At 43.0% G+C, this 20,825-nt stretch overlaps 1 protein-coding gene across 1 annotated transcript in view; it reads right to left on the bottom strand.

Moving 5' to 3' along the window:
* Nucleotides 1-11,525: 11,525 nt before the first annotated feature.
* The window catches only part of TRMT6 (tRNA methyltransferase 6 non-catalytic subunit), an 81,835-nt gene continuing 72,535 nt past the window's right edge, over nt 11,526-20,825 (bottom strand). Inside the window, exons 9-11 of the mRNA XM_075339313.1 lie at nt 16,339-16,441; nt 14,737-14,823; nt 11,526-14,356 (exon numbers count right to left, since the gene is read on the bottom strand). Of these exons, the coding sequence (XP_075195428.1) occupies nt 14,195-14,356; nt 14,737-14,823; nt 16,339-16,441 (352 nt within the window). The 3' untranslated portion in view covers nt 11,526-14,194. The remainder of the gene's footprint in view (nt 14,357-14,736; nt 14,824-16,338; nt 16,442-20,825) is intronic.

The raw sequence follows: 20,825 nt of genomic DNA, 5'->3' as shown, positions 1-20,825 counted from the left end.
AATTGTGGCCTTATTGCATCATGCATCACTGAATTGTTGCACAAATGTCTGTTGTTTAACCCCATTGACTTGCTCCAGCTAAAAATATTGAAATCAGCTATACTCACCACTTCTGTTGTTGACCCTGTTTTCTTTTGACCACCTGCATATGTAATGTTATTATTGCAAGGCCAGTGGCTACTGCGGCCAGTCACAGGGCTTAGTGATCTCATGCCAACTACATCGGCATCACTGCTGATCTCAGTGATTGGCTGCAGAGTCCTATGCGCTGTAGTCATGTGGTCTCCACTGGAGCCTGTCAACAAAGAACTTTGGTGGTGGTGCAGAGGATTTGTTCCAGTAGAATAGGGAGAGCAAAGCTGATTTATTAGGAAAACCCAGAGTGTGCAAATTAGTTAAAAAACGTATTGATGACCGAACAATAGGGCAGACTCACAGGGATCATGACATCAGAAAATGGCATATTGAACTAATCACAGGTTCCTTTAGGAAATTACATGATCATAACGGTTTTAGGTAAACTGTGGTTAGTGGTTGTGCTCTAGTCATCAAGTAAAAACTTGAGTCTGTGAGTGGAAAACCGTTACTCTGGGTCATTAGGGCGGTACGGTATACTGACCGAGTCATGGTGTGAAGAGACATCCTGTACCTTTGATTGACAGCTCTAGCCAGGTGCCGTCCTTTAAATCCTGAGCAGACACTGGCAAGATCCTGGCTCAGAACGTCTGTAATGCACAGGGAGCTTGGTGAGGCTGTGGTGTACACACCTCAGCTCACTGTGAGTAACAGTCATGTGTGCGCATGTTCCAAATGTCATGTTCCCTTTAACACTAGAAGTCCCAGAGAGGGGGCATTTAACATTTCTACCATTGGAACCCTATGGAGCTCGAAATTCCTGGGACTTCTAGTGTTAAAAATATGAAATATTCAAAATCCGCCATAATTCTGGCACACATGCATTTGCATGACTTGGCAGAATAGAGCCTGGTGTGTTCATATCACGATTTTGGGAAAAAAAAAAATACTTCTGCTGGTAGGAAAGATTTTAAATCTATCCTGCATGAAACACAGGCAGCATGAATCCAAGCTTGAAATGCTTGAGCGTTTCAGAGAAATCATAGTTACAAGAGCTTGCCGAGGATCATAGGTAGAGACTAGTCCAGTGCTGCCCCTGGCCGGCTTCTCCTTGTATCACTTTAGTTGATTGACAGGTCTCCCTATGTGCACTGTGCACACAAGGGAGAGAGACCTGTAAATCACCTAGATTGGTGTAGTGAGAAACCATACAGGAATAGTGCCAGACTAGTCTCATCTCTGCCTATAGTTCTCAGCCAATCAAGAAATAACGTCTGGATCACCATTCTGAGTCTGAACTGGGTGCAAAAACCTAAAAAAATCTACACTATATGGAGAGACGGTATGCACACCAGTGACTATGTAAGGGGAATATATGAAAAGCAGAAACTGCTGTGTGAATACTGACATGAAAAATCAAATAGCTATATGTAAGAATGAAAATATGAAAAATGGAATCTGCATTACTGCCATGAACATATGAATCAAGAGAAATTTAGCTATTGAATTGATCAATGCAATAGAGCCCCAAACACTACGCCAAAGTATTTCTCTACGTTGGGGTCCCTAGCTTGTGTGTATCCTCTCATGCATTTAAAAAACTTACCGTGTATTTCTTGATTGATTTGTAGTTTTTCGTTTGTCAACCCGGCCCCACCACACCTATTGCCAGTCCACATTATACGCATATATAGCCTGGGTCTCAGCTTCCCATACACGGTAAGTTTTTTAACTGCATGAGAGGACACACACAAGCTAGGGACCCCAACGTAGAGAAATACTTTGGCGTAGTGTTGGGGCTCTATTGCATTGATCAATTCAGTAGCTAAATTTCTCTTTATTCATATGTTCATGGCAGTAATGCAGATTCCATTTTTCATATTTTCATTCTTACATATAGCTATTGGATTTTTCATGTCAGTATTCACACAGCAGTTTCTGCTTTTCATATATTCCCCTTACATAGTCACTGGTGTGCATACCTTCTCTCCATATAGTATAATTCTCAGCCAGATCTTCAAAATATATTTTCTCTGAAACTCTCCTGCACTTCATATTTGGCTGCAATCGTGAGGCCAAGCTTGGATTCATGCTTGCGGGCAGCATGAACTGAGTGACAGGTTCCCTTTAAATGTACAGATTATTTTGTATAAATCCTTCTCCATCAGTTATTCTTTAAAAATGCAGCACTAAAATCTGTACTGGACTCTGAATTTTGACAGTTTTTATATTATAATGTTAGCGGAATATTCTCCCAAAAGTGTTTCTAGTGTGAAACAGTAAATAATAGATAGAGGAGTGGGAGGCAGCTGCAGTATATCTCTCTCCCACTCTATGTGTAAATCCACCCTGACAGCTATCTGAAACCAGCCATATGTGTGGAAACGCTCATATTATTTTCAGAGCTTAGAGTCATTGTCTTAAAAGGAGCTGTATTTTCTTAAATGAAGGTTTTGATGCAGGGTACCGAGAATCAATCCAGAAGATGTAACATTCGGCAAGGAGTCGCTAGTAAACCCGATGACTGTTCTGCAGGGACAAAGAAATAGTTATCCTTCAAAACTGATGTGTCTCATAGTAAAAAGAAATGAAAAAAATCTACTAACAGAATGAAAATAACGTTGGCCCTGACATGAGCTTGGGTTATAATCAATGGTCCAAATTTACTATTGTGAGAGCACCAGAAGGCTGGCATTCATTAGAACTTCTTTTTGGTGAACATCAGTTTAGACAATTTTACTATTGATTTGTGCCAAAAAGTTTAGATGTGTGTGTCTCATTAATAAAAGGCGTGAAGAGCCTAAAAATGCATCAAATGTATAATTGGATCGTGCCAGTAGGAGTAAATTGGTTTAAAGTAAGAAAGTAAGCCAACGAAGAGTTGATGTAAGTGTGGAACGTTATGTAAGATGCCACTACTAGACACAGTATTACTAATTAGTAATCTTGGGCTTAGAAAAGGGTGGATCTGTTAAGATTGTAAATCAACAAATCATGTACTTGTATAGGGTAATTTGATTATTACTCTTGGCAAATTAAATTTTCCTGTACTGGGATTTCTCCAGAACTCACACCGTAATAAACATACAAGGAAAAAAAAAATAAAAATAAATAAATAATAACCCGTTACCGGTCTTGCCATCCCCCAAATCCCCTTCCGGTCCTCTGCCTCTTCTTTTCCCCTTCCTCTGTTGTGCCCATTCTTTTCGGATGTATCACTCCAAGTCCTACTTTCCGGTAAATCTAGGCATTCTGATTTCCAGTGTGATGGGCATCATAACTTCACAATATGCGCTCTGAAGCCATGGCGTACAGGTACGTCAGAAGTCTAGTCATGCCAGAAGTCAGGACCTTGAGTGAAGAGGCAAAAGAGAATGTGTGCGAAGGGGAACGAGAAAAGAAGAGGCGCTGAGGACCATATGGTGGGCTGTGGGGGTGGCGGGACATGTGAGCCTTCAGGTGAATACTATTTATTTTCTTTTAACCACTTGCTTGTCCCTTTGTGGTTCACCAAAATGGGGTTGAAAGCGTGCCGCAATTTTTCTTAATTTGCACAAAGCAAATTACAAAAATAATCCTTATTCTTGAGAATAGAAATTTTCTGTAAAAGTCAAGGTCAATTCAATTTTACTCGAATAAATTTATCTAACTCTACTTGGGCCCATATATTTTTAAAGTATACAGTAGTAGGAAATCTGGCAAACATAGGGAGAACATACCATCTCCATGCAAAAGTTCCTTTTTGCTAGTTCAGAAGCCATGTTGCCTCTGTGTGTGACGGTTTCCTATCTGATGTGATAAGCAAAACTGGTTTGTTCAGCAGACTGCATGGGGCAATTCATTAAGATCGGCGATGTGCACATCAGTCTTAATAAAAAGTTTGCTGGAGTGTAACATGGCGCGGGGCGGTAGTCGTGGGTGAGGTAGTCGTCTCTTGCACTTTACATGAAGTTGGAGGTCCTGGCTGGTTGTATGGACTTGTGCTACAGGAGCAGTGGCCTGCAAAGGCATACATGATGCTTTTGACTTCAGCTGGCCAGGACCAGATGGTAAAAAGTTCAATATAAGTGACCACCGTTCCAAAATGTGCTCTTTACTTAATAATAACTTGGTAGGAAGTATACAAATTAGATCGTGGGTAGGGATGAGTAGACCCCTGTAAGACCTGGTTCGCCAGGTTTGGCCTGACTTTAGTTAAAAATTAAAATTCTGTTTGGGACCTGGACTTGATCCGATCTTGCCCCAGACGCTGAACCCAATTCAATAGATATCTGAGCTTCTGTGCTGTAAAATGGTTGTAGCAAGGGCTAATGGGCTGCAAAAGTAAGGAAAATGGGGGCAATTCCCCTGCATATATATATATACACACATACACACACACACATGGGCAGCACGGTGGCTCAGTGGTTAGCACTGCAGCCTTGCAGCGCTAGGGTCCTGGGTTCAAATCCCACCAAGGACACCATCTGCAAGGAGTTTGTATTTTCTCCCCGTGTTTGCGTGGGTTTCCTCCGGGTTCTCCGGTTTCCTCCCACACTCCAAAAGGTACAGATAGGGACTCTAGATTGTGAGCCCCAATGGGGACAGTGTTGCCAATGTATGTAAAGCGCTGTGGAATTAATAGCGCTATATAAATGAATAAAATTATTATTATTATTATTATTATATATGACGTGGGCGGTATGTCAATCCCCTTACATTTCCCCCTCCTTTAATAATAGTCGTCCTTCACCATCTAGAACCTGGCAGACAGAAAACAATAAACCGCACACATATAAAGTTAACCAACATGAATTCTTCGTTCTTTTGTCCTCCAGAGGTAACAGACCCAGTCCTACTTGGTTTAGGACCCTGGAACCAGAACCATCCAAGCACATTTATGTCTCTAACCTGGCCACAGTCCCTCACGTGGTGAGATTGTGTAAAAGAAAAGAAAAAAAAACCCACACAATTCCACAATTGATTTTTTTTTGGTGTTATTCTTATAACTTTCATTGTGCAGTGATAATTCATAACATACAGTGATGTTTCAAAATGTGTAAACCCTTCAAAGGTTTCCACATTTTCAGCTAAAACTACGTTAGATTTTCTCATAAGTCCTACAGGCAGATAAAGATAACCAAATCAAACAAATGAGCCAAAAATATTAGACTATCATTTTTTATTGAGAAAAATTAGCCAATATCATAAATATCGTAAGCAGCAAAAGTATGTGAGCCTTTTGGTTTAACAGATAATTTGAAGGTGCAATTAAGAGTCTTTTGTTTTTAATCAATGGGATGACATTCACACTAAAATGACCCCTATCTGGGACTTCAACTTTTCTACCTTTGGAACCGAGACGGGTCGAATGACCTGAAGGATTTTAGGTAACAACCTATAATCACCGTCTTTTGTTCTGTAATTACGGCCATTACTGTCGCACCACAGGAGGTTGTTGTTTTCCATTGAGTTTAGCCATTTAGTTTCTAGTTAGGGTACCGTCACACTTTAGAGACCTGGTCAGGATCGCTGCTGCGTCGCTACATGGTCGCTGGTGAGCTGTCAAACAGGCAGATCTCAACAGCAACCAGCCCCCAGCCAGCAGCGACGGGCAAGCGACGCTGCGCTTGCACGGAGCCAGCATCTGGAAGCTGTGGACACTGGTAACTAAGGTATACATCGGGTATGGTTACCCGATGTTTACCTTAGTTACCAGCGCACACCGCTTAGCTTAGCGTGTGCAGGGAGCAGGAGCCAGCACTGGCAGCGTGAGAGCTGCGGAGGCTGGTAACGAAGGTAAATATCAGGTAACCACCTTGGTTACCCGATGTTTACCTTGGTTACAGCTTACCGCAGGCTGTCAGACGCCGGCTCCTGCTCCCTGCACATTCAGGATTGTTGCTCTCTCGCTGTCACACACAGCGATGTGTGCTTATCAGCGGGAGAGAAACAATAAAAAAAACGAACCAGGGCTGTGTGTAACGAGCAGCGATCTCACAGCAGGGGCCAGATCGCTGCTCAGTGTCACACACAGCGAGATCTCTAATGAGGTCACTGCTGCATCACAAAAACTGTGACTCAGCAGCGATCTCGCTGTGTGTGAAGTACCCCTTAGTTCTATTCAGTTTATCATCAGTCATTTGACCCTCTTTCGGGACTTCAGGGGGGAGCTCGAAATTTCTGGGACTTCTAGTGTTAAGGTGTGAGTGAGTGACATGTTTTATTTAAAGAACAGTGATCTATCAAAGTCTGATCTACAGAACACGTTTGGAAAGTGTACGATGTGTTAAAGGAAAATTTCTGAGGACCTCAGAAGAAAAGTTGTTGATGTTAAAGAGAACCTGTCAGGTCCAATATGTACCCAAAACCACTTCTGGATGCATATTGCTATTCCCTGCCTAAGGCCGGGGCAACACAAGGATCTACTGCGATTCTCGCATGACACTCAGCTCACAATGGCAGCACAGCAGGAGCCGAGAGTCATGTGAGTGTCACTGTGACTGAGGTCCGATCATGCGATCGGACCTCAGCTGCGGGGGGCGGGTCGGGTCAGAGGAGGGGCGGGCTGGCTGAGGAGGAGCGGGTTGGCGCTGCGGAGGGGAGGGATTTATCTCCCTCTCTCCTCCGTTGCTGGCTATTGCCATTCTTGCCCTGCACTCGCGGTACACTGGTGTTCTGCGAGTGCACTGCGATTTTTCTCCTGCCCCATAGACTTGAATGGGTGCGAGAGAAACAAGACTCGCATTACAATCGCAGCATGCTGCGATTGTTTTCTTGGTCCGAATATGGCTGAGAAAATAATCGCTCATGGGTGCTGGGACATACAGTTAGGTCCAGAAATATTTGGACAGTGACACAATTTTTGCGAGTTGGGCTCTGCATGCCACCACATTGGATTTGAAATGAAACCTCTACAACAGAATTCAAGTGCAGATTGTAACGTTTAATTTGAAGGTTTGAACAAAAATATCTGATAGAAATTGTAGGAATTGTACACATTTCTTTACAAACACTCCACATTTTAGGAGGTCAAAAGTAATTGGACAAATAAACCAAACCCAAACAAAATATTTTTATTTTCAATATTTTGTTGCGAATCCTTTGGAGGCAATCACTGCCTTAAGTCTGGAACCCATGGACATCACCAAACGCTGGGTTTCCTCCTTCTTAATGCTTTGCCAGGCCTTTACAGCCGCAGCCTTCAGGTCTTGCTTGTTTGTGGGTCTTTCCGTCTTAAGTCTGGATTTGAGCAAGTGAAATGCATGCTCAATTGGGTTGAGATCTGGTGATTGACTTGGCCATTGCAGAATGTTTCACTTTTTTGCACTCATGAACTCCTGGGTAGCTTTGGCTGTATGCTTGGGGTCATTGTCCATCTGTACTATGAAGCGCCGTCCGATCAACTTTGCGGCATTTGGCTGAATCTAGGCTTAAAGTGTATCCCGGTACACTTCAGAATTCATCCGGCTACTCGTCTGCTGTTATGTCATCAATAAACACAAGTGACCCAGTGCCATTGAAAGTCATGCATGCCCATGCCATCACGTTGCCTCCACCATGTTTTACAGAGGATGTGGTGTGCCTTGGATCATGTGCCGTTCCCTTTCTTCTCCAAACTTTTTTCTTCCCATCATTTTGGTACAGGTTGATCTTTGTCTCATCTGTCCATAGAATACTTTTCCAGAACTGAGCTGGCTTCATGAGGTGTTTTTCAGCAAATTTAACTCTGGCCTGTCTATTTTTGGAATTGATGAATGGTTTGCATCTAGATGTGAACCCTTTGTATTTACTTTCATGGAGTCTTCTCTTTACTGTTGACTTAGAGACAGATACACCTACTTCACTGAGAGTGTTCTGGACTTCAGTTGATGTTGTGAACGGGTTCTTCTTCACCAAAGAAAGTATGCGGCGATCATCCACCACTGTTGTCATCCGTGGACGCCCAGGCCTTTTTGAGTTCCCAAGCTCACCAGTCCATTCCTTTTTTCTCAGAATGTACCCGACTGTTGATTTTGCTACTCCAAGCATGTCTGCTATCTCTCTGATGGATTTTTTCTTTTTTTTCAGCCTCAGGATGTTCTGCTTCACCTCAATTGAGAGTTCCTTAGACCACATGTTGTCTGGTCACAGCAACAGCTTCCAAATGCAAAACCACACACCTGTAATCAACCCCAAACCTTTTAACTACTTCATTGATTACAGGTTAACGAGGGAGACGCCTTCAGAGTTAATTGCAGCCCTTAGAGTCCCTTGTCCAATTACTTTTGGTCCCTTGAAAAAGAGGAGGCTATGCATTACAGAGCTATGATTCCTAAACCCTTTCTCCGATTTGGATGTGAAAATTCTCATATTGCAGCTAGGAGTGTGCACTTTCAGCCCATATTATATATATAATTGTATTTCTGAACATGTTTTTGTAAACAGCTAAAATAACAAAACTTGTGTCACTGTCCAAATATTTCTGGACCTAACTGTAGGCTAATATTGGTCCGAGTGAAATGCGATAAAACATCGCATTCAACTCGCTCCGATTTTCATGCCGTGTGGCTTAGGCCTAACCGTCCCTGTATACACTAGCATAGATAAAGAGATCTTTAGAAAAAGGATTTCTAAAGATCTTATATCGTATGCTAATGAGAGGGGACTAGTCCCATGGGCGTTAGTTCCCCTTGCCTGTTGGCTCCATTAGCATGTTAGTACGTCCCTGTGGGCATGCTAATGAATACGCAGCGTCACAGGATGATCTCACTCACCTCTCCGCCGCCATAGTGTCAGACGGGGGATTTATGCTCAGTGAGCATAACGCGTACCTCAATGGCTACCAAGTCTTCACTAAAGCCGCTGGTGATGGAGATAACCTAGCGCTGGTAGGTAGCTGACAAGGGCAGTCCCAGGGAATCATGGTACCTTAGCAGCTGGTGCCACAGGTATTGGAACAAATAGTCTCTGACAGTAAGAGCAGCAGAGGCAGCCGGTATCGCAGGTTCAGCTAGAATAGGTGCACGTAGCAGCAGCGGCCGGACTAGAAAGTTGTATCAGCATCGGATAGTATCGTAGGAGCGGCCGGTGTGGATAGTCGCAGCAGCCACTGAGATGGATAGTTATAGCAGCCGATATCATAGGTGCGACCGGTCTGGATGGTTGCAGCAGCAGCAGTCGGTATGGATAGTTGCAGAAGCAGTGGACTTGACATGCACTGGAACACATAAGAATCAGCTATGCAGCACACAACACAGTAGCAGCACAAAGGGACAAGAAAACTAGCAACGTAAACCCAACGTTGTCCAGGCAACTCCCTTAAGGGGAGGGTGCACTAAATACCAGATGTCTCTCAGCAATAGGTTGAGAGGTACTTGCTGTCATGAGTGTGTCCTGCCCAGTTTCAGAAGGTAACAGCGCCTTGCTGCTGGCAGATCCACTGCTGTTCCTTGAATAACATATTTTTGCTAGTACTGCTGTAAGGGTTAACAACCTTTAGTGCCTGGCTGCCAGCTGTAGTTTTCAATCTCAGAGCTTACTTCCCTTCAATATTTAAGGTCATATGCCTCATCAGCTGATGCCTGTGATATAAACAATTTCCTCTTTTCTATGTAGTCCACTTTGGAAGGAGCCTGCTCCTAGAAGTTTGTCGTGTTGTGTGCAGCGGTGATGTTTGATGCCCTGAAGCTGCCTGGAGTGTTTTCCCTTGTCATGTCTATTTACCCTGTCTGTTTTCCTATCCTTGTGTTTCTGTATTGAAAAGGCGAGCCTAGTGATTGTGTTGTTCCGCTCACTATCCAGGGTGAGTTTAGGACTCCGGAGTTTAGAGAAAACGAGGGCTTAGGAATGTAGTCGGCGACAGGGTGACAGAACCCTTTTGGATCGTCAGGGAGTGCAGGGTTCAGACGCAGGCAAGTGCAGGTGATGACCCTGCTCCCTTCTTCCTAGCACCAGGGCCCTCCGTTGTATCGTGGCACGAAAGCTTTTTGTGAATTATTTTTACAGTGTTCATTGTGTGGTACAAATGACCTTGTAATATGATTCTCTTCATCAGAAAGAGAATGGCGATACCACATCTGGCCAGTTTTATTTTTTAAGTGGTGAAGAAAAAAAAAAATATCTGAAGATTGCAAAAAAAAAAAAAAAAATAAATTTGAGGGGTTTTGTTGCCCTGTTCCATGACTCGTAACCTATATATTTTTCAGTTGATGGAGCCATGTCATGACTTATTTATTGCAGGACGAGATGACATTTTTATGGATACCATTTTTGGGTAGATATAATCCTTTGATTGCTTGTTAAACCTTTTTTGTTGTAGTATTGCAGCAACCCCATAAAACTTAATTTGGGCATTTTTGATTTTGTTTTGTTTACGTGTTTACCAACCATATTTATTTTTATATTTTGATAGATTGGACTTTTCTGAAACAAAAAAACCACGTGTGTTTTTTTATTATATTATTTTTAATGGTGTCAAAAGGAAGGGGATTTAAACTTTTGTTTTATTCACATTATCTTTAAAACTTTGTTTTACTTTTCACTTTTTTTTTTTTTTTTAACTAGTCCCCTTAGGGGATTATAACCTTTGATTGTCTGATCCCTTGTGCGTTATAAAGCAATGCCATAGTATTGCTTCATTTTATAAAAATCAGTGTCTCCTTTGAAGCCCGGCCACAGACAGGTTTCAAAGGAGCGTTGTTATGACAATCTTCAGCAGATCCACCCTGCTGTCAATGCAACCCATCGGCGACCTGTGACCAATGTAACAGGTGCGCCGATGGGTGCATAAAATGGCGCATCCCCATGTCGGTGAGTGTTAAGTTCCGCTGTCAGAGTTTGACAGTGGGATTTAACAAATTAACAATTTGTGCATGGCGCTCTGTTCCACCCATGATTGTTAGAGGCAGTTCCTGGCTGTAACACACAGCGATTGGCTGCTGGTATGGGTCGACCTCACCCTATGAACCTGTTCCATACACCCGTTTCCGACATGCTCTGTAGATATACGGCGGATGTTGTGGAGGTGTTACAAATATAATAAAATGTATTTCAACCAGTAAATCTTGTCGACTTACACTGCAGCTATATATTTTAGTGCTTGCATTTTGTTTTCAGAGCATGATTATTTGATGCGGATGGTGTGTGACATGGTGTTTCAGGTTATTCAATGATATGTTCAGAAAACTTTATATTTATATAGGCTTACAGTACAAATGGCCCGTTGGAAGTAACCATGATGCTGATATGACCATTAGCGGAAAAAAGTTTGACACCCTTGATCTGCACTAAAAAGGCAGATTTTATATTTAGCACCAACAAAAATGTGCAAATGCCATTTTTAAGAATAGGTCATCCTGTCACGTTCTCTTTAAACCAGCTTTTGCATTTCAGGACAGAATGGTTTCTTCACCGTGAAAACAATTTTGGAAACTGTAGTTGTAGAAAATAAATAAAACCATCCCAGTGCATTAGCCAGAAAACAACAATAATGACTTCACTCTACTTTATTGCTCTCGCTGCATTTATGAAATGATGAAAGTCACTTACGTCCAAAAGCAATACTGTGATGAAAACAAATAAAAGGATCAATGGCGTTTACAGGTACAGAGGTGGACTTTGATGTAACTGCAATCTGCATTCATTCTACATAATGCACGTCTGTGTACCCAGAATCGGATGGATGAAGGAAGCTGGTGATCTCCGATGCTACCGATGTCTATAGCCGCACAATGTTCATTTGGTCTGTACATTTTGAACAAAAGTTAATGGAGTTCCAAGCATTGATTAAAATAAAGTACATATATATTGACTGAAGAAATCAATATATTCCTGCTGCCCATACACTGTGCAAAATTAGCACCATACATTGCTTAATCTTACAGGGTTTATTTTCTCTAGAGATTTTAATACATCTGATACATTGATCTTTGAAAATACCAAAATCATCATTACTGGACGTCAGCAGCCAACAAAGACCAGAAAGAAGCAAAGACATCACCTTTGTAGACATTTTAAAAAGGAGGACGTTAAAGTGGCAGTGGGCAAGTAGTGACAAATTTGGTATTTCCATATAGATCAAACCTCATTTGTAATTGGACAACATCTTTAAAAATGATGACTAAGATTTCTCAATCACTGTCCACTCTCGCCTCCAGTGCCGGCGTCGATCCTGTGACGGGTCTCCCACTGAGCCCTGTAGCCAATCATTTGGATGTAACTGATATTCGGAAAAGGTCAGACAGCAGCCGATCTCACTTTTTCCGGGTGGGAAGGGATAGTGAAGGGGCCATTGACTGGCTGCAGTGGTCGTATCACATAGAAACGTCATGCAAACCCTGGGAGTCCAGATAGTGAGGTCAGTGGAACGGCGCTGGCATGGGAGCAGAGTATAGGCGGTTTGTAATCTTTAAGAGGGATTACACCAACTGAGAAAGGGCTGCCCGAATAGTGGGCAACTCCTTTAAAAGGGAACCTGTCACCAGATTTTCGACTATAACCGGCGGCCACCACCACTGAGCTCTTACATACAGTATTCTGGAATGCTGTAGATAAGTGCCCCTGCCGCTCTGTAGAACGTAAAAACACTTTTATAATACTCATGTAGGGGGCGATCAGGTCAGATGGGTGTCGCTGGTCTCCGGTTCAGCGCCTCCTCTCTTCGGCGATCGCCGTCCTCCTTCTTCTGAGGTCCGTTTCATTGCACTCCTGCGCAGGCGCACTTTGATCTGCCCTGCTCAGGGCAGATCAAAGTATTGTAGTGCGCAAACGCGGGCGGTCTTTAATCTTTCCTCGTGCCTGCGCATTACAATACTTTGATCTGCCCTCAGCATAGCAGAGAGAAGTGCGCCTGCACAGGACCGCAATGTCTGCTTGTGTGGATGACATAGACATGTCATACAATGAATAAGTACCCGCGTCTGAAAGGTGTTTGTTGCTCATAGGCTACTTACCATGGATTAATTTTTTTTATTCTATGTCTTGATGTTATAAGTTTTTTATGAAATTTTTAAAAATAATGGAGGAGTTTTTAAGAAGTCGTTGATTGCTGGATATTCTTATTTCTGACGTAGACGTGTCATCCACAGTGGGCTGGGAAGAAGGCGGACGGAGATCGCAGCAGAGAGGAGGTGCCAGACCGGACCACCCCCCTGGGTGAGTATTATAAAAGTGATTTTTACATTATACAGCGCGGCCTGGGCTCTTATATACAGTATTCTGGAATGCTGTATATAAGGGCTCACTGGTGGTGGCCGCAGTTTATAGGGGCCAAATCTGGTGACAGGTTTCCTTTAAGTCCTTCAAATAAAAACTAACTAAACTCTGCAATCGTTCTCTGCTATGAGTCAGAGAGGATTTTTTTAGAGAAAATTGCATTTTTATCCAGCATATTTCCTAGTGGAATAAGAAAAATTGGAAAATGTAAAAATCCTGAGGAAAACAAATTAAGCATTTTGACTATATTATTCCAAACTGGAACACCCCTTTAACACGACCAAGTATTACACTGTCACCCATTCATTTGACTGGGCGCCAAATAATACTAAATTTAGTGCATAGAGAATGTTGCTGGGAAAATAAGCAGCAGAGCCGAGCTTGCCCGAGGGTGGACAGCTGATCGCTGGGGATTAGACAAGTCAGAAATGCAGCAATCTGTCATCCGTCGAGGTGCTTTCATTCTAACAAGGGGTTGTTTCTGAGGAGTTATAGTAGAGTTAAAGCCTATTGTGTCGTGCTGTTATACAATGGAGATACGGGAAAGTCTATGGCACTGTATTCACGAAGCTGCACTGGATTAACTCATGGAAAATAAACTCAAAAAGATTAAACGCCCTCAACTCAATTCTATCATACGATAAAGAAGTCACGATAAGCTTTCCTCTGACGAGCCGCCAAAATTACCAGCCATATGGAAGAGGGATACCAGGCTGTATATTCACTTTACACTTGAAAGTGATGAATAAATATTTCTCATTTTTCTTAAGAGTAAAAGAAAATCCATATAAATTCAAATAGAAACCAAAAAGTATTTGACTCTATGGCAACATAAAAAGAGAAAAAAAAGGAACCAAAAAAGGTATAAAATTTAGCGGAGAAAAAAAAATCCTCTAGTTCATGCTGTGGTTTGTGTATTGGTCTCAAGACATTAAAAAAATAATGTTTAATCTTCTACAACTTTCAGTTTCTTTGGTGGGGGCTCTTCAGTTCTTTCTGGATAACTGGTGCTGGTCTTTGTGGTGTCTTTAGCTACAGTGATACCATAAAGGATGTATCCTCCTCCACTGCTCATCACCAATTTCGGGTGGCTTCGGTCTGGCAAAACCTAAAATAAATCATGGTTACAGTCAGCTTTGGGTAACAAATCCGAATGAAAGAGATAAAAATGGAGACGGTTGGTGGAGCGGCTATTAAGTGTGTAAAAGACAACGCAGATCAATATGTAATAAGCTACAAATGCATGAGCCAAATTTGGGCACTTAAGGCCCGGTGTAAGACATTGCTATGTATTGACAAAGACACTTCAGCAGACTGAAGTAATTCCAATTCAATTCCGCCGTGTCATGTTCTCGCGGATCCCTTGATTTTTACAATTACAGTGTCAATAGGATTGCCTTACTCCAATTGTCCAGCAGCCAATGGTGCTCCATCTATAAGAGGGGATCAATGGAAAGTATTGCTGGGTTATTGGAAAACATAAATTACCTGATAATTCCTCAGCCAGGTCTCTGACAGCTTAAGGTTAATGACGCCACCTTTTTCTCGAAGTTTGGTATAACATTCAAGTAAGGGCTGAGAAATAAAAAATAATTACATAGTTACATAGGTTGAAAAAAAGACCTAGGTCCATCTAGTTGAACCTTCCTCCACCAATTCTACATTTTGTTATTAAGTCATTTATAACTAAAAATGTTGTGTGTACTGAGGAAATCATCCAGCCCTTTTTTAAAAGCTGTTATAGTATCTGCCATTACTACCTCTTGTGGTCGGCATTCCACAGTCTGACTGCTCTAACTGTAAAGAACCCTGTCTTATTTAGCTGTCGGAATCGCTTTTCTTCCACTCGCAGTGAGTGCCCTCTGGTCCTTAGTATTTTCTTTGGAAGAAATAAGTCATGTGCCAGTCCTTTATATTGACCACACATGTAGTCTCCTTTTCTCCACATGTAGTCGCCTTTGAACTGACTAACTTTTGAATGTCCTTTTTAAAATGTGGAGCCCAAAACTGGATCCCATATTCCAGAGGTGGCCTTACAAGTGATTTATAGGGGGGCTAACAATACATTGGGGTCACAGGATCTAATCTCACTTTTTATACACCCTAAAATCTTGTTTGCTTTGGCATAACTTTTTAGCAAGAGTACACTATTCTGGTTTTATGATGTCAGATATGTTTTCATGCCAAACCAAAATATTAGTTTACATGAAACTCAGTCAGATAGGTGTAATACAGGAGCTTGTTATGCCCAAATTATGAAGGCAACACCCACACCTCGCACATCAGAACCAGAATTAGATCATCACAGAAGTCTTTGGTGCATCAAAATCACTCTGTTGACCCATAAGTAGGTTTGCGTGCTAGATCTTTAATACAGCACAATAAAGGACTGTACAGCACCAGAGAGAAGCCAAGGCCACAAGATAGGCAATAAATGTATGATTGTTGGAGGTGCGACAGCTGGGAACCTACCAAAGAGCTAGCACGCATCACTGGTTACTAGCGATGAGCAAGCACTATCATACTCGCAAAGAACAGTTGGATGCTAAGATGGGCGCAAATCGAACACCCGAGTATAATGGAAGTCAATGGGGGCCTCGAGCATTTTTCCGAAAGAGTTCCAGGAAAAATGCTTGAGTTTCCCATTGACTTTCATTGTACTCAGTACACAAGTCGAGCCCATCCAAGCATCCAACTGCTCGTTACGAGTACTGAGCACCTGAGCACGGTAGTGCTCACTTATCACTAGTTATAACCTTTCTATTGCACTCGTACATCGATCTGTGCGTGTGCTTACACAGAAGCCTGAGTAGCACATAGTAGACAGTTGTTTGGAGTGATTGATGAGGGTCCCAGGATCCTCACCCCACCGATTTGCTGGCCACGTAAGTACTTTTTCAGGGCCTGGCTCACCTCTCTCAAACACAAGAAACAAGTTATGAAAACTATAAGTGACTAAAATCCTGACTGCATTCCAAAAATACATTTAGCTATAGCTTTACATATTAGATATATATATATCTCTATATAATATAATATATAATCATAAAATGCTGTAAACCAAGATCCCATTTGTGGGCTGACACATACCTCTTTATACTGGCAGTAGACAACAAAGGGCCTCGATGGGGCAACAAATTCTAGCAAAGTAAGCAGAAGAGGTGTAGGGTGGAATCTGGAAGCAACAATTAACCTGGAGCAAAAAGATAAAAGTACATAAAAAACATTTCACTATCAGTGACCACAGTATGAAAAAATGATTCCCTTCAAAAGGATTTTAGGAGATGGCTTTTTATTTGCAACACAACACATGAGGAAACGGGAATCGTAAATCCAGACATATAAAAGGCCTATACATATTTTTTTTTTTTTAACATTTTATATAACAGAAGAAACCACAGTGCGCCATGATGAAGGAGAAACTATATAAGTGGTATTTTGATAGTATAGGAAAAACCTGACTACTATCCTGGAGATACAGTTGCATGATATAAATTTTCCAACCCTTAGAGGTGCACATCAGCTCCTCTGGGTCGTATGTGGCCACCAGGTCATCAGGGATCACTAAGTCTGGCTGTCCACCAAATTTTCAATCATGTCTTTGAGGTCTGTTGCCACCATATATGACTGTAAGCTCTTGGCAACTCAAATTCACACTGAAATGAAGCAATCTTCTACATTTAGTAGTAGCTCTAAAGGGGTTGTACACAATTGGAAAAAAAAACCCCTTTTGAATGTCTGCAGTATGCTTAATAAAATAAAAAAAATAAACAATATTTTTCTTCCAGACTGGTACCATTCCTCCACCACAAATAATGTGTCCTCCAGTAATCTTGTAAGACTGTTAAAACGGTTTTCTAACAATGTAATAAAATGGCTCACGTCTCCTAATTCAAATGGTAGCCCGTCATAGTCATGTATCAAGAGCAGTGTGAAGAAACAGAGCCCCTGATGATATGTGTCTCAAATGATAGAGGAGCTTTACTTTAAAGAAGTTGTCCAGTTACCAAAACTGATTTTTTTTTTTCTGATAAATCTTGCTAATATGTGCCCCTCAACACATCTATTATGTTTTTTCAGCAAAATTACCTTTCATTGTGCACTAGCAGCACATGTTCATTGCTGGCTCCAGCTCTGATGGGGTTAATCTCTCCTCTGACTTCCTGTGTTCAGTTCCTACAAGTCCCAGAATTCTTTGTGGCTCTAGGGCGGTGTCTAGCTTATCTAACACACCCATTGTGTCTAATACACCCACTCTGCTCCCACCCAAACCCACCTCCCTGCCTCTTCCCAGTGGATGTGCACTGAGATCAATTACACAGAGACAGCAGCAGCTCTACACAGCCAGGGGAAGAAAGTGTGTGTGTGCGCGTATATACAGTGTGTGTGTGTGTGTGTGTATATAAAGTGTGTGTGCGTATATACAGTGTGTGTGTGTATATACAGTGTGTGTGCGCGTATATACAGTGTGTGTGTATGTCATACTCACCTGTCTGCAGGGTCCCGGTGCCATGCCTGCTTCCAGCCCCTGTCTCGGTCCCGCCGCTTCAGCTGTGTGCAGTCTCCCCGGGGCACGTACGAAGCTTGCAGGACCTGGCGGTGGATCACCTGATGCAGTCACCTGACGCATCAGCTGATCGACTCTCGTGGTGTCGCCGGCTTTTTCGCGCCCGGCCGGCTATCAGTTGATCCTGCTGTCAGGGGACTTCATCAGCTGATTACCGGCCGCTCCTGCAGTGATGGGCCAGGATCAGACTCCGCTGCAGAAGCTACCGGTAATCAGCACAGACATGAGTATTTATTTATTTATTTCTTTGCACTGATGCATCAGCTGATTGTATAATCGGCTTTTATACAATCAGCTGATGTATGATGTGATTCACATCCTTTAACCTGACACATCATCTGATCGCTTTGCCTTCCAGCAAACCGATCAGATGATATTGGATCCGGATTGGACGGCACGGGACCCTAACCCAGGATTACTGCGGAGGGGGGTTTATTTCAATAAAGATGGAGTCACTAATTGTGTTGTGTTTTATTTCTAATAAAAATATTTTTCTGTGTTGTGTTTTTTTTGTTTTTTTTTATCATTACTAGAAATTCATGGTTGCCATGTCTAATATTGGCGTGACACCATGAATTTCGGGCTTAGGGCTAGCTGATAATATACAGCTAGCCCTAACTCCATTATCCCCCACCAAGCCACAGTCACCAGGGTAGCTGGAAGAGTTGGATACAGCGCCAGAAGATGGCGCTTCTATGAAAGCGCCATTTTCTGGGGTGGCTGCGGACTGCAATTCGCAGTGGGGGTGCCCAGAAAGCTTGGGCACCCTTCACTGTGGATTCCAATCCCCAGCTGCCTAGTTGTACCCGGCTGGACACCAAAATTAGGCGAAGCTCACGTCATTTTTTTTTTAAATTATTTCATGAAATTCATGAAATAATTAAAAAAAAAAAAAAGGGCTTCTCTATATTTTTGGTTCCCAGCCGGGTACAAATAGGCAGCTGGGGGTTGGGGGCAGCCCGTACCTGCCTGCTGTACCCGGCTAGCATACAAAAATATGGCGAAGCCCATGTCATTTTTTTTTCTTTTTGGGTAAAAAACTGCATACAGTCCTGGATGGAGGATGCTGAGCCTTGTAGTTCTGCAGCTTCTGTCTGCTCTCCTGCATACACTAGTGAATGGAGGATGCTGAGCCTTGTAGTCCTGCAGCTGCTGTCTGCTCTCCTGCATACACTAGTGAATGGAGGATGCTGAGCCTTGTAGTCCTGCAGCTGCTGTCTGCTCTCCTGCATACACTAGTGAATGGAGGATGCTGAGCCTTGTAGTCCTGCAGCTGCTGTCTGCTCTCCTGCATACACTAGTGAATGGAGGATGCTGAGCCTTGTAGTTCTGCAGCTGCTGTCTGCTCTCCTCCATTCACTAGTGTATGCAGGAGAGCAGACAGCAGCTGCAGAACTACAAGGCTTAGCATCCTCCATTCACTAGTGTAAGCAGGAGAGAAGACAGCAGCTGCAGAACTACAAGGCTCAGCATACTCCATCCCGGACTGTATGCAGTTTTTTGCCAAAAAAAGAAAAAAAAAAATGACGTGGGCTTCGCCATATTTTTGTATGCTAGCCGGGTACAGCAGGCAGGTACGGGCTTCCCCCAACCCCCAGCTGCCTATTTGTACCCCGCTGGGAACCAAAAATATAGAGAAGCCCTTTTTTTTTAATTATTTCATGAATTTCATGAAATAATTAAAAAAAAAAAAAGACGTGAGCTTCGCCTAATTTTTGTGTCCAGCCGGGCACAACTAGGCAGCTGGGGATTGGAATCCACAGTGCAGGGTGCCCAAGCTTTCTGGGCACCCCCACTGCGAATTGCAGTCCGAAGCCACCCCAGAAGAAGGGAATTTTGTTTACTTACCGTAAATTCCTTTTCTTCTAGCTCTAATTGGGAGACCCAGACAATTGGGTGTATAGGCTATGCCTCCGGAGGCTGCACAAAGTATTACACTTAAAAGTGTTAAGCCCCTCCCCTTCTGCCTATACACCCCCCGTGCTCTCACGGGATCCTCAGTTTTGGTGCAAAAGCAAGAAGGAGGAAAAAATTATAAACTGGTTTAAAGTAGATTCAATCCGAAGGAATATCGGAGAACTGAAACCATTCAACATGAACAACATGTGTACACAAAAAAACAGGGGCGGGTGCTGGGTCTCCCAATTAGAGCTAGAAGAAAAGGAATTTACGGTAAGTAAACAAAATTCCCTTCTTCTTTGTCGCTCTATTGGGAGACCCAGACAATTGGGATGTCCAAAAGCAATCCCTGGGTGGGTAAAATAATACCTCGTAATAGAGCCGAAAAAAACGGCCCCTTCCTACAGGTGGGCAACCGCCGCCTGAAGGACACGTCTGCCTATGCTGGCATCCGCCGAAGCATAGGTATGCACCTGATAGTGTTTCGTGAAAATGTGCAGGCTCGACCAGGTAGCCGCCTGACACACCTGCTGAGCCGTAGCCTGGTGCCTCAAAGCCCAGGACGCGTCCACGGCTCTGGTAGAATGGGCCTTCAGCCCTGAGAGAACCGGAAGCCCAGCCGAACGGTAGGCTTCGAAAATTGGCTCCTTGATCCACCGAGTGAAGGTTGATTTGGAAGCCTGTGACCCTTTACGCTGGCCAGCGACAAGGACAAAGAGTGCATCCGAGCGGCGCAGGGGCGCCGTACGAGAAATGTAGAGTCTGAGTGCTCTCACCAGATCTAACAAGTGCAAATCCTTTTCACATTGGTGAACTGGATGAGGACAAAAAGAAGGTAAGGAGATATCCTGATTGAGATGAAAGGGGGATACCACCTTAGGGAGAAATTCCGGAACCGGACGCAGAACCACCTTGTCCTGGTGAAAACCAGGAAAGGGGCCTTGCATGACAGCGCTGCTAGCTCAGACACTCTCCGAAGTGAAGTGACTGGTACTAGAAAAACCACTTTCTGCGAAAGGCGTGAGAGAGAAATATCTCTCATTGGCTCGAATGGTGGTTTCTGAAGAACATCAGCACCCTGTTCAGATCCGAAGGTTGTAAGGGCCGCTTG

Source organism: Anomaloglossus baeobatrachus, chromosome 3, assembly GCF_048569485.1.
Source record: "Anomaloglossus baeobatrachus isolate aAnoBae1 chromosome 3, aAnoBae1.hap1, whole genome shotgun sequence".
Taxonomy (NCBI): domain Eukaryota; kingdom Metazoa; phylum Chordata; class Amphibia; order Anura; family Aromobatidae; genus Anomaloglossus; species Anomaloglossus baeobatrachus.
The sequence above is the reverse complement of the archived record's forward strand: the minus strand, read 5'-3'. Positions and strand labels throughout refer to the sequence as shown.